Source organism: Lithobates pipiens, unplaced genomic scaffold, assembly GCF_037356315.1.
Source record: "Lithobates pipiens isolate NorthernLeopardFrog02 unplaced genomic scaffold, aLitPip1_a1.2 Scaffold_16, whole genome shotgun sequence".
Lineage (NCBI taxonomy): Eukaryota > Metazoa > Chordata > Amphibia > Anura > Ranidae > Lithobates > Lithobates pipiens.
Genome location: NW_027507748.1, coordinates 96632261 through 96646658, shown reverse-complemented (window position 1 = coordinate 96646658; position 14398 = coordinate 96632261). Strand labels below are relative to the sequence as shown.

The window sequence follows — 14398 nt, the reverse complement described above, 5'->3', positions numbered from 1 at the left end:
TGAAGCCCACACACGAGCGGACTGTCCGCTGAAATGTGTTTCGACGGACTAAGTACGCCATACAGTCCGCCCGTGTGTACGCGGCATTACATTTATATGCCCATCAGTGTCATCTGCAGCCTTGTCCACCATTGCAGCCTTGTCCACCATTGCAGCCTTGTCCACCATTGCAGTCTTATGCAGCCTTGTCCACCATTGCAGCCTTAAGCAGCCTTGTCCACCATTGCAGTCTTGTCCCCCATTGCAGCCTTATGCAGTCTTGTCCCCCATTGCAGCCTTGTCTATTTATTTTGCTATTTGTTTTTTTATTTTTTTTAAATGCCGCCGCCGAGATACAGAGCCGGATGTGTATCTCGGTGGCGTGCGGTAGTTCTCGGTGGGCCTCTGGCACCTTTGGCTCTTCTCGCCAGCTTTCGGCCATTCTCGGCAGCTTTCGGCCGCCGAGAAGAGCCGAAGGCGGCCGAAAGCTTCCGAGAATGGCCGAAGGTGGCCGAAAGTTGCAGAGAACGGCCGAAGATGGCCGAAAGTCGCCTTGAAGAGCCGAAGGCGGCTGAAAGCCGCCCAGAGGCTCAGAATTTCGGGGGATCGGCGTATAACGCGCACTCACGATTTTCCCCTGCTTTTAAGGGGAAAAAAGTGCGTGTTATACGCCGATAAATATGGTAGGTAAAAAGAATGGCAATAAATTACATTATCATTGTTCTTAGGGTTACAGACTAGGTGCCCAAGTTTAAGAAAGTTATATTTTATTCTTCACAACCTGAATGACTGCAGACATAACGGCTTCCTTCATTGTTTTTTTTTCCAGGACCCTTTAGTAGCCCGGGAAACGTCATTGCTGTTTTGCTGGAAAATAGAAAAAAAAAAAAATTACTTTCATTCTAAGGTTTAATTTTGTTCTTGTTAAGGCCAGGTTCACATCTGTGCATGTAGCCACCAAAAAAAGCGGTGTTGTAAAGAAAATACACAGTTTTTAAGTTAATGGCAGTAGTGAAAAAGCACCATGCGATTTCAGTGGAGATATTTTAAAAAAGGGAACTTTTAAATAAATATACTGTTGCAATTGCAGCACATACTGTAGATGTGAACAGGCATTAACCACTTAAATACCAAGCCTAAAATTACTTAGAACCCCCAAACATTATATATTTTTTTTCTAACACCCTAGAGAATAAAATGGCAGTCGTTGCAATACTTTCTGTCATACCGTATTTGAGCACTTTTTTTGGAAAAAATACACTTAGTAAACAGTAAAGTTATCCCAATTTTTTTACATTGTGAAAGATAATGTTACGCCGAGTAAAAATTGCTACCCAACATGTCATGCTTCAAAATTACGACCGCTCATGGAATTGCGAAAATTTTTTACCCTTAAAAATCTCTATAGGCGACGTTTAACAAATTCTACAGGTTGCATGTTTAGACTTACAGAGGAGGTCTAGGGCTAGATTATGGTGATACATCACATGTGTGGTTTCAACACTGGTTTCATATGCGGGCGCTACTCATGTATGTGTACGATTCTGTACTCGGTGGGACGGGGCTTGTTTAAAAAAAAAATGTTGTTTTCTTATTTTTATTATTTTATGCTGTTCTTTTAAAAAAAATTGTGTCACTTTTATTCCTATTACAAGGAATGTAAACATCCCTTGTAATAGAAAAAAAGCATGACAGGACCTCTTAACTATAAGATCTGGGGTCAAAAAGACCATAGATCTCATATTTACTCTACAATGCAATAAAAATCCCTTTTAAGAGCTATGGGCAGAAGTGACGTTTTGATGTCGCCTTTGCCCTGCAGTGGTATGGAGACGGGTGGGGGCCATCTTCCTCTGGCAAGTCCTCATGCCAAGCTAGGGACAGGACACGATCGCCTCCGCCGCTGCCAACGGCTCCGGTAAGCGGTGGAGGGCACCGGAGAGCGATGGGAGGGGGATGCCCCTCTCCCGCCGCCGATAAAAGTGATCTCACGGTGAATCTGCCACAGAGACCACTTTTATCTTGAAGCGGACAGTCCACTGAAGAAGAGAATACTGGGGTTATGGCAGCTAGCTGCTGCCATAACAATAATATTCCTCTTCAAAGTCATGACTTAAAACGACGGCGGGTGGTCCGTAAGTGGTTAAACAGGCACATAAAAAAAAATTGCGAATTCTGCAAACTAGGGGTAGAATGAGTCAATAAGAACTATTATGGTTAATGAAGGGCTTAAACACAAAACATATTTATTTCAAAAACCCACAGGCAGAACACAATAGTGCTGTAGGACTGACTGTGAATTGAGCAATTTTCTTTCCCACCCATAATATTGCACAGTCCATGGGCTGCTTTAGGGTCCTTTCACACGGGGCGGATCAGTGCTGATCCGCCCCGTGGATATCCGTTTGCTCAGCGGGGATCACTCCGTCGATCCCCGCTGAGCAGGGAGATGACAGGTCCATCTCTGCACACTGCGCAAGGACAGACCTGCCACAGCGCCGCTCTCCCCTATGGGAGATCGGATGACGACGGACTGCAGTGTCCGTCGTCACCCGATCCGATCCGCAGACGGATGGAAAAATAGCTTTTTCCTCCGTCACACTTTTTCAGATCGGAGCGGGTCGGATGTCAGCGGACATGTCACCGCTGACATCCGACGCTCCATAGAGCTCTATGGAGCATCCATTCAGGTCCGCCTGAAAAACTGACAGGCGGGCCTGAACGGATCGTCAGTATGAAAGGGGCCTTAGGCTAAGTTTGCAATTAAGCTCAAGCTTCTTCAAGTGTTTTGGGGTGTTTTTATACATGTTTTTCAGGCTTGTGTAGGGGCCATGTTAATCTTCTCTGTATCATTTTAATTTTAGTATATGTCCTGCCGAAGTGAGGACCTTTTTCAGGCTTGATCATATTTGGTTTAACAAATGGAAAGCTAGTTACTAAAAGGAAAGGCAATAAATCACATGAAGAACATGTGTTATTCTTGTTTTTCAAGGAATTTTTCAGGTGCTCCCTTTGAATTCTGTAGGGACCAAGAACGCGTAACTCTGATGCAAAGAAGTTCATGGACTTATTCGAGCTTTGAACAACAAGCTTCAAGCAACATGACATTTGGGTGTGAATGGGCACCATAGGATACAATAAGAATCCCAAAAGTTCTTTTAGAAAAGTGCTTCAACCTGCTCAGGTGTGAACTGAGCCTAAAGAAGATACAAATATTATACAGTACAATCACACTGTAATGAGTGTAGCCTCTTAAGAAGTTTTCTCAGAGCTATCAAGCTGTTCATAGTATAGGCCTTGGAAGCCTGGAGGTAGTTGGTGATACAGGAAGCACAACGATACGTAGTTTCATAGCACAGGCTTCAGGAACAACACTCCCAGTAAACCTGGGAAGTGTTCTGTAAACTTTGCTAGGCATAAGAATGAACTCCGATGAAGGTACATTAGAGTTAAATCCTGATTTTAGCACAGTTGCATGATGTGCAGGATAGCATTAGCAGCTTATTAATTGCTTATTTTGTTGCTCTGAATAGCTCTTGGTTGTAGTAATTAAGATATTGCCATAGAGACCAGGGACTTCATCAGTTTTGGCCACAAACTTACTTGTGAGACTGAGGTGACTGACACTGTGACTGTAGTAACTGTAGTAGACTGAGATTTTCTTGATGCAGGTTTCACTTTCGGCTTGGCTCCAGAGGTAGCAGGCACAGCAAATGCATTGCTATCAGTAGTCTATGACATGAACAAAGATACACAAATGAGGAAAGAAGCACATTGACAATGTTGTTTAAATATACTGTGTGTGTTTATATGCATATATATGTGTGTGTGTATATGTGTGTATGTGTGTATAATAAATAAATATATATATATATATATATATATATATATATATATATACACACACACACTATCTTACTGTTAGAAGCCTTCCTTAATCTACTTTAACATCTAATATTTACCAATTAGCATTACTAACATATGCATGAATGGATTGGATCTTTATTAGTATAATTGAGTATATATAGATTTATCTCTTCTAGATTTGGAAAAGTAACAAATAGATTTTACAGTCTGTGTGCATAGATATATAAAGGGTTCATTAGCCTAAGCATTTCTTTGGAGAGCTTACATATGGTAGTAATTAGCCTTTCCTTCTCCCTATCGCAAATGGGATAAGGTATCACATTTGTTAACCACTTGCCGACCACCGCATGTATATATACGTCAGCAGAATGCCACGGCTGGGCAAAAGGACGTACAGGTACGTCCCTTTGAATTTGCCAAAGTGTGGTCACGTGCGCGGCGGCAAGCGCAACCCTGCTGGGAGCTCTGTGAGTAGGATCGCGGGTCCCATGGACTCGATCGCCACGGGGATATCCGCGACCGTCTCACTGAGCTGAAGAACGGGGAAAGGGTAATGTAAACAAGCATCTCCCCGTTCAGCCTAGTGACACTGTCACTGATCATAGCTCCCTGTGATCGGGAGCTATGATCAGTGAAGTGTCATTTGTAGCCACGCCCCCTAACAGTTATAATCACTCCCCAGGACACACGTAACCCCTCCTACCCCCCTAGTGGTTAACCCCTTCACTGCCAGTGTAATTTTTACAGTAATCAGTGCAATTCTATAGCATTGATGCCTGTAAAAATGACACTGGTCCCAAAAATGTATCAAAATTGTCTGATGTATCCGCCATAATGTCGCAGTTACGATAAAAATTGCAGATCGCCACCATTACTAGTAAAATAAAATAAATTATTAATAAAAATGCCATAAAACGAACCCCTATTTTGTAGACGCTATAACTTTTGCGCAATCCAATCAATAAACTCTTATTGCGATTTTTTTTTTTTTTTACCAAAAATAGGTAGAATATGTATCAGCCTAAACTGAGGAAAAAAAATGTTTTTTTTATATATTTTTTGGGGATATTTATTATAGCTAAAGTAAAAAAGAATGTTTTTTTTTCAAATTGTCACTCTATTTTTGTTTATAGTGCAAAAAATAAAAACCGCAGAGGTGATCAAATACCACCAAAAGAAAGCTCTACTTGTTGGAAAAAAAGGACGTCAACTTTGTTTTTGGAGCCACGTCGCACGACCGCACAATTGTCAGTTAAAGCGACGCAGTGCCGAATCACAAAAAGTGCTCTGGTCTTTGACCAGCAAAATGGTCTGGGGCATAAGTGGTTAAAGATGCATAGCGGTTTGAATATGTATAAGAATATAAGTTCTTTATAATGTAATATTTCTTGATTAGGATATTAATAAGAACAAGGGCTTTTCAATGAATATATACATATATTGATTTATGTAACATTATTTGATTTAGATGATGAATAAAGTTATATTGTATAAGATATATGATATACAACGACATGAGGGAAGCTGCCTTTTGCTTCTCTCACACAGACACACATCTGATTATATAAACAATCTTCATCTGAAGAATATAACTACATTATTGATCTTATTTTTACATTCTACTTTTTAATATTGTTCTTGTAATATTTTGCTATTTTATTATTAAATCAATTTTTACATAAGAACTGGAAAGTTCTTTGGAACTTTTCTCATCAATATAAGTTTACACAATATTGAGAGAATAATCTTATATTCTACACTCACAAAAGTGAGTACACCTCTCACATTTTGTAAATATTTTATTTATATCTTTTCATGTGTCAACAATGAAGAAATGACACTTTGCTACAATGTAAAGTAGCGAGTGTACAGCTTGTATAACAGTGTAAATTTGCTGTCCCCTCAAAATAACTCAACACACAGCCATACAGCATGGAGAAAGTACATGCACTGAGATAGACAATACACCCTGTTATATCATAGAAAACATGAACTATAACATGAACACTATAATACTACGCCACCTGCTGCATAGATAGGTATAAGCATACAGTATTGTCAGTTTATAACAACTTTACATTACATGCTGTTGTTCTTTTCCAACACCCCTTTTCAACAGCATGAGCTTTGTCAAATTATATTCAGCTTCTTCTGGAAATAACTATGACATTCCTTCAAAAAAGGCTTGGTGAGTGCATCAGCAGTCATCTCTTCTGATGGGCAGTATTGGATGTCAATAACACCTTGCTTTTTGATTGTCCCTCAGTAGGTGATACTTGACATTGATGTGTTTGGTCCTAGGATTGATGCTTTCTGATTGCGTAAGCTTTATACAACCCTGGTTGTCTTCAAAAATAGGAATTGGTTTTGACTTGTCTACCCCAATGTCCACAAAAAAAATGACAAATCCATATTGCTTCTTGACATGTGTGTGCTGCTTGAAATACTCTGTTTCAGTTGAAGATAGAGTGACCGTTGTTAGCTTTCAACTAGACCAACTTATGGCTCCTTCCCCATACTGGAAGATGAATCCACTTGTGGATTTGCGGACTGTACAGTTCCTGGCCCAGTTAGCATCCACATATCTGACCACTTTTGGATGTGATGTTGCTGGTAACCGTAACTTCATCTGAATTGTTCCTTTGAAGTAATGCATCACTCTTTTTACTACGTTCCAGTCACACTGACAGGGAGCTAAAACTTTCCTGCATAGTATGCCCACCACTGTGGCTATGTCTGGTTTTGTCACAGTGGCAACATATAGCAGCTTACCGATTGCTCTGTGATACATGTCATTGTTGGGTAGCAAGTTTTCTGTTTCATTTCTCATTAGCCTGTTTCAATAGGAGTTTTCACTTTCTTTGCATCTTGCATATGGAATTGTCAGAGATTTTCTGAGATTGTTTGAGACGATAACCTCCATCTTCTTCTCTCTCTATTTGGATTCCCGGATAGTAGCTAATGTTTCCTAGGTCTTTGATTTCAAAATTTTCTTTCAGCCTGTGAACTATCTGATTGTAATCCCCTTCTTGTTCAAAACAAGTTATAGAGGTTGATTTACTAAAGGCAAATTTACTCTGCACTGCAAGTACACTTGAAAGTGCATGTGTAAGTGCAGTTGCTGTAGATCACTGTAGATTTGAGGGAAAGCTCTGAAATGAGGAGAAGCTCTGCTGATTTTATCATCCAATCATGTGCAAGCTAAAATGCTGTTTTTAATTTTCCTTGCATGTCCCCCTCAGATCTACAGCGACTGCACTTCCAAGTGCACTTTCGGTGCATTTTCAGTGTACTTGTAGTGCAAAGTGGATTTTCCTTTAGTAAATAACCCTCATAATGTCATCGACATAGCTAAGGATATATATCCATCTGTCTTGTTGATTCTTGGAGTAGAGACAGGGGTCTGCTTTACTTCTTGAGAATCCCTCTCTGGTAAGTACTTTGTTCACTATCTCATGCCATATGCTTGCAGATTGCTTAAGACCGTAGATGCTCTTCTGAAGTTTACACACAAGGTTGTCTCCTTGTTCAAACCCTGGTGGTTGCTCTATGTAGAGATCTTCCTCATACCTCCCAATTTTTTGAGATAGGAACAAGGGACACCTATTAACCAAAGTATGTAGGCATAGGACACACACCCTGCCATGCCCCCATAAAGGAGACTTATACAAAAAAAAATATTAGTTAAACCCACAAGTGCTTTTTTACCATAACTATTCTTTTCTACTGGCTACTGAAATTTACAAATACAGCAATTCTTTCTTACAAATCAGGTACAGTCCCTCAAAATCAGGAACATTTGCGAGCTATGCTTCCTTAATGTCTCCATATAGCAAAGCGGTTTTAACATCTAGGTGTTTCACTTGCATGCCCTTCCCAGCTGCAATGCTAAGAAGTTCTCTGATGCTGGAGTGTTTTACAACGGGAGTGAATGTTTCATCGTAATCTTCACCAAATTTTTGGGAGTAACCCTTGGCAACTAGTCTGGCTTTGTATTTGTGGATATTCCTTTCTGCGTCTGACCTTACTTTGAAAGTCCATTTATTTCCTATAGTTTTGTGATCAGGAGGGAGCTCTGTGAGTGTCCAGGTTTTATTTTCTTGAAGTGACTTTTAGGCTACTTTCACACTGAGGCGCTTTACAGGCACTACAACGCTAAAAATAGCGTCGGCATACCGCCTGTAAAGAGCCTCTCCTGTCTCTCCAGTGTGAAAGCCAGAGGGCTTTCACACTGGAGTGGTGCGCTTTCAGGACGGTAAAAAAAAGTCCTGCAAGTAGAATCTTTGCAGCACTGTAGGCGTGGTGTATACACCGCTCCTAAAGTGTCCCTGTCCATTGAAATCAATGGGGCAGCACTGCCAAACCGCCGGCATAGCGCCGCTGCATCTGCAATTTGCCGGAGGTTTTAACCCTTTTTTGGCTGCTTTCTACATCTTCACCTGCTGCATAGATAGGTATGATGCATACAGTATTGTCAGTTTATTAACAACTTTACATTACATGCTGTTCTTTTCCAACAGATACCATGTAGGCAGGTGTAGTTTGCCATTTTGCCACTAAGTGGCTCTGTATCATAATAGTGGCTGGTACAGTAGGTAGTGTGCCCCTTTTAGGTAGAGACCTCCCACAGATGATGTCAGGGGTTAATCAGCAACAATACAGTATATAATCTAGATGGGGAGGGACACACACAGTCTTGGGGCATAGGAGCCAAACACTCCACACTCATGAGCATGTAACCAACACAAGTAGGCCCTGGACAGGGCAGGAGAACTGGGTTTAGTGGACCTGTAGGCAGGAGGAGCCGGCTGTAATCATTCTGTCCCTTATGGAGGTAGAGGCTAGAGCGGATTTCAAAAGCTCTTCTACGCCAGGCTGGAGATCCCTGTATAAGGTTTCTTCCCTGGAAGGTTCCCGGGAGAGATGTACCCAACTAGATGGTGTTTACAGGGAGCATAGTCCTATAAGTACTGATCACCCTGGGCAGAAGAGAGACTGTAGAGAGATGGCTGTAAGGTGCTGCATGTGCTTTCACCTGTGACTACTGTGGATCGTCCACTTTATGTGATTGACTATGTATGTCAAGTGACTCAGAAATGTATGTCCTTGTGATACGGCTGTCTTGCCATTCCCCGAACAACCAGTAAAGTGCAGTGAAGTTATTTATTGTGAGGATATTCTTTCTTTGGAATATAAAGGTCCATGGCTGGTAATGCCATGAGGAGGCCTATAGCAAGAAACAGGGCACAAGATGGTGGAGAGGTCGGCCTTAGCAGGTGAGATTGGGTTCTAGCAGGGCTCGAGTGGGGGTAGGGCCTTGTGCTTGAGTACCAAAACTAGTCAACCACAAAGTCCTTTTTATAACCAGACATTAGTGTAGGCGTGCAGGGAAAATCAAATTCTGCTAATGCTAACCATTAGATTTGTCCATTTTTGGTGGAACTGATGTAATTTTTGTTCATACCATGTATGGGCATCCTAACAAAAGCTTAATGGCCTTTTAAAATTGAGCAGGACCATTATCTCACCTGAGTAGTAAAGGTTGTCATAGAAGGTACATTTGCTGCAGCACGGGGGACAGCTTTACTTTTTTGTGGAGTTCTTCTTGGAGCAGCTTTGCGGACGCTTGGAAGTGACATACCAGCTGCATCATTCTGGTAAGCCTTAAATGATGTAACAAAAAAGTATGATAAATATATTTACTTTGAAACAAATTGCTACTTCAAAGACATTAACACTTTGACTTTTCCAGTTAAAGCAATAATATAGTTATGGCTTGCGTTTATTTACAGTAGGTCATTGAAAGATGGCAAAAAAATCTTGCTTGGGAGATTTCCTTTCACTTTCTGTCCTGAAGACACCACAGCAAGTGAAAAGTAATCTCTCAAAAGTCAGAAGTCCCATCTTATGCCCCATACACACGATCAGAAAATCTGCCAGCAAAAGTCGGATGTGAGCTTTTGGTCAGAAATTCCGACTGTGTGTATGCTCCATCTGACTTTTGCTGGCAGAATTCCAGCCAGCAAACGATTGAGAGCAGGTTCTCTGTTTTTCGGTCAGAAAAAGGTCCTATCTGAAAATGTATTCGTCTGTATGCAATTCGGACACGCAAAAATCACGCATGCTCGGAAGCATTGAACTTCATTTTCTCATCGTATTGTTGTCACTGAGTTCTTGAAGGTCCAAAGTTCAGAGAACTTTTGTGTGAACGTGTGTATGCAAGGCAAGCTTAAGCGAAATTCCGTCGGAAAAACCATCCAAGTTTTTTCTGATGGAATTTCTGATTGTGTGTATAGGGCATTAGACAATGGTCTAATTAAATGGTCTATACAGGGACCAAAAAAAGGGGAAGCACAAATAATATAGGTCCACCCGACTCAACCCCACATATCACTATATATAAAAATAAAAACCAAAAAATTACCTCCAATCCAATGTATTAAAAGAATTTGACAACATTGTCAACTGCTAAAAACAAGCCCTAACAGCACATGAAATTATGTACTGGATAAAGTGGCACATCGCCCAGATGGGTCATAGCTAGTCAGGTACTGTAATGTCTACACTGGGTAAGGCCACAATATACAACCAAAAAGAATCCTTAAGGCCCCTTTCACACGGGCGCCTCCATGTAGCAGATTCCGCTTGCACAATGAGGATCGTTCCGCTGATCCCCACTGAGCAGGCGGATGACAGTTCTGTGTCTGCTCCACTGTGCAGAGTGGAAACAGGCACAGTGCCGCTCTCCTACATGGGGAAATCGAATGGAAATGGACCGAATGTCTGTTTCCATCTCATACGATCTGCTGGACGAATGGAAAGTAGGAACACCATCCAACTGTTTTTTGCAGGCAGGATCCGATGAGGGCAGGTGTCAGCGGACCTGTGTCTGCTGACATCCGCCACTCCATAGGGGAGACTGGAGGGTCAGATCAGGTCCACCTGAAAAACCAACAGCTCAATTAATTGCAAAATGTCACTCATGAAATCAAATAAATATTGTAAACCTACCTGAGCATCCCCTTTCGTAAGCAACCATGCTTTGTTTAGTTGTTTGCCATCTTCCTGACTGTTGTGTATGGATAAACCATTGATTTCGATGGACAGCTGGGCTACAGCAGTAATAGAAGCTGCAGTGTCCTGTAAAGGGAAATACAATTTTTTTGTTTTTTTTACTTTTCTTATATTTTTCTGATTGTTATAAAGATAGAATGTGATAGAAGAGAGTTTCAGTAGAATGGGGTAGTCTCTTGCTAGTCATTATGCACTAACTTCTTAAAGTAAAGGTAGATCCTAAGTAGGAAGGCTGGCCACAAGCCAGCCTGAATTTGTAGGAGGAGGATCGCTCTATAAATATCTGCCCCATTCCTCCCCTTTCCGTTGCCGTTTCTCTTCACATTATCACTTGTACAGCGGCATTTCCAGCGTGACCATGTTTTCGTCTCGACAGGGAAGACATGTGAGTGCATACATATATATATATATATATATATATATATATATATATATATATATATATATATATATATATATCTATATCCATGTTAGAGCAAGATATGGGTACATTTTGTCAAATTATTCTGGTGTTTTGGGTTGGTCTCATACATGATTCAGGATCATATCTTCACGATTAGGTGTCATGGCGTCACACCACTGCAAGGTTACCTATAACGATTATTGTATCTACAGATTGAGATGTTCTTTTCTAATCGGCTTGTGCGGTGCAAGTCTTCTCATCCGTTTCTCATACGGCTTACTTTACGATTTTCAGAAGTTATGACATTTTACTACTCAGTTGCCTGACGCGTCTTCAGGTTGCATAGGCCTGAGTTTACATTTTTTTTTATTTGCCTGATATGCCTCAGGTAACTCAGCCTTGGTAAATTGAGGAGACTGACATGTTTTCAGTCCTGCACTACGTATACTTTGTCATTCATCACATACATGGTTAAGGTTATATTTAACTTTTTACAGGTTACAGCGTTACACCATTTACATCACGTTTATGGGTATCAATGAATTGAGATAATCGTTTTTAATTTGCTTGTACGGTGGCAAGTCTCCTCATCCATTACACTTACATCATAGGTTTCGATATTTCATAACTCTTATATCTTTGCCTGACACATTTGCAGGTATCCAAGGCCTGAGTTTACGTTTTTAATATGCCTGCTACGCCTCAGGTAACTTGGCCTCTATCCATTTCACAAGGCTCACACGTTTCAGGCCTACATTAACATGAATTTCATTAACTAATTCACTTCCACCATATGGAATACACTCATAGCACCTTTTTTCTAAGGGGAAAAAAAAGAGGGGGAATTTATCGCTTTTTCGTGAATAAATTATTTGCTTTGTTCTCAGTCAAATAGGTCATGTCTCAGGCAGCGAATATTGAAGATTTTGCTTCCATCCCTCCTTCTCTGGTCAGGGTTTCAGTACATGGCAGCATGCCCTTCCTAAGATCCTGGAGCATCTCCAGACCATGGCTGAACTACAGCACAGGGGTATTTCGTACCCGGCTTTGGCTAACATAGTTGAATTTTTATTCCAAGTGCACCAGGCTCCATTCCTTTCATTTGGTTGGGTTATCCCTCTCTCAATTCACTCCACCCTGAGCTCATTGGCAACCTCCTGTCAGGAGCTACGAGTCAGGGTCGAGGTGTTAGAAATCCATCCATGCCCGGCCCCGGAGGCACTCGCCATGCCCAGCACATCAGCGGTTTCCGGGTCCCCCTTGGTTGGTATACAGAATACAGCTGCAGACGCTCTATATCTCGTTTTTAATTTTTTTTTTTTTTTTTTTTTTACCACTCAGTAAGGTTTGTTTTTTATGGATTCTAATCAGATTGACTGTCTGAATCTTATCCTGTGTTCTTAACATCATTGTGGCAAAAATTTCACTTTCTTTTCTCGATCTCCCTTTTTATTTTTTTTTTATTTTTTTTAATTTTTTTTATTTATAATTAAATTTTTCCTTTATTAGCATAATTCAGTTTAATATTTTACATTAAAAAAAGAAAGAACCATCCACATAGAGAAGAAAAAAAAAAAAGGGGGAAATCGAGAGGAAAAAAAAAGAAGAACCAACAATAAAATTGACCTCTACTTAGTTGTTATTGCCTTCTTATTCTTGTTACCTTAACTCTTTAACTCTTTGACTCCTTGTTTTATTTAGTTTTTTCCCGCCCACCCTTCCATCTTCTCCCCATCTGTTGACCTTCCCCATACCCACTACTCTTTATTCCAATAATGCTTGAGTATAATGCTTCGTCTTTTTAAATATTCTCCACTTTTCCCACATTTTGCGGTATTTTGTCATGTTATTTTCCTCCATTTTTCTTAGGTATTCCATATTATTGATATATTCTATTCTTTGGATCCAGTCCCTTATCAGGGGTTGTTTCACCTGTAACCAATTTCTTGGTATTAAAGCTTTTGCGGCATTGAGTAAAACGGGTGTTAATGAGTTTTGTATACTTCTTTTAAGGAGCTTACTCGTTTTTACATCTACCCCTAAAAACAAACATACCCCTGGGGTTAAAGGTATTTTTTGCCCTGTTATTTTCTCTATATATACTGTAATTTTACTCCAATATTGATTTATTACTGGGCATTCCCACCAGAAGTGGAATATCGTTCCCGGTATCCCACATTCTCTCCAGCATAACTTGGAGTTGGATGGTTCCATACTATGTAATTTATCTGGTGTTAAGTGCCATCTCATTAGGCATTTATAATTTACTTCAATTGATCTAATATCAGATACAGAGTGATATACTGAGTTAATCATTTGGGTCTCATCAACTTCATAACCCAAGTCCCTCTCCCATTTAGTTATGGATGGGATTTGTCCTTGGCCTTCTATTTCCAATAACCAGTCGTATAGCTGTGAGACACAATGTTTAACTGCTCTTTTCTTTGTACATCATTTTTCCATTGCTGTTAACCTTTTTTCATTTCTTATCGGTTTTGGGATGGAATTAAAGAAGTGCTGAATCTGGAGGTATTCCCAGTCCTTCAATATTTGCCAATTATGGTTCGTCATTAAATCTTGTTTTGACATTAACTTCCCCTCCCTTATGATGTCTTTTAATTGTAAATCCCTCAATCGATTCCCTAGTGATGTGTCATGACCTGGTATAAAAAAACTCGTTCCCTCCAGGGGGATTAATGGTGAATTATATTGCCATTTGTTTTTACGCTGTGTTGTGTCCCATTTTTTTAGTGCCGTTAAAGTGATATCGTGCGTCCTACTACTAATTGCTCTAAATTTTGGTGGAATCCATATATTTTTTTTTAATTGTGACCCGGTCAATATCTCCTCCATTTTTGCCCATTTTTTTTTCGTGTTTTGATTTGTCCATTCTACCAATCTCGTGTAAATGATTGCTAAGTAATATCTGTGAATGTCTGGTAGTGCCATTCCTCCCCTATTTTTTTTCCTGGTTAATAAATTAAATTTTATCCTGGGTTTTTTGTTTAGCCAAATAAATTTTGAAAATAACGTTCTTAATATATTGAAAAAACCTATTGGGATGTTTATCGGAAG

General features: G+C 40.2%; 1 protein-coding gene and 1 non-coding gene across 2 annotated transcripts in view; both read right to left on the bottom strand.

The window, feature by feature from the left end:
• Positions 1-447: 447 nt before the first annotated feature.
• LOC143981913 (uncharacterized) overlaps positions 448-14398 on the bottom strand; it is a 29198-nt gene continuing 15247 nt past the window's right edge. Inside the window, exons 3-6 of the mRNA XM_077480162.1 lie at positions 10858-10986; positions 9375-9509; positions 3583-3711; positions 448-846 (exon numbers count right to left, since the gene is read on the bottom strand). Coding sequence (XP_077336288.1) covers positions 790-846; positions 3583-3711; positions 9375-9509; positions 10858-10986 — 450 coding nt within the window. The 3' untranslated portion in view covers positions 448-789. The remainder of the gene's footprint in view (positions 847-3582; positions 3712-9374; positions 9510-10857; positions 10987-14398) is intronic.
• LOC143986249 (U6 spliceosomal RNA) lies at positions 2761-2867 on the bottom strand. Its single transcript, XR_013276462.1, has one exon. It is a non-coding gene; the product is annotated as a U6 spliceosomal RNA (small nuclear RNA).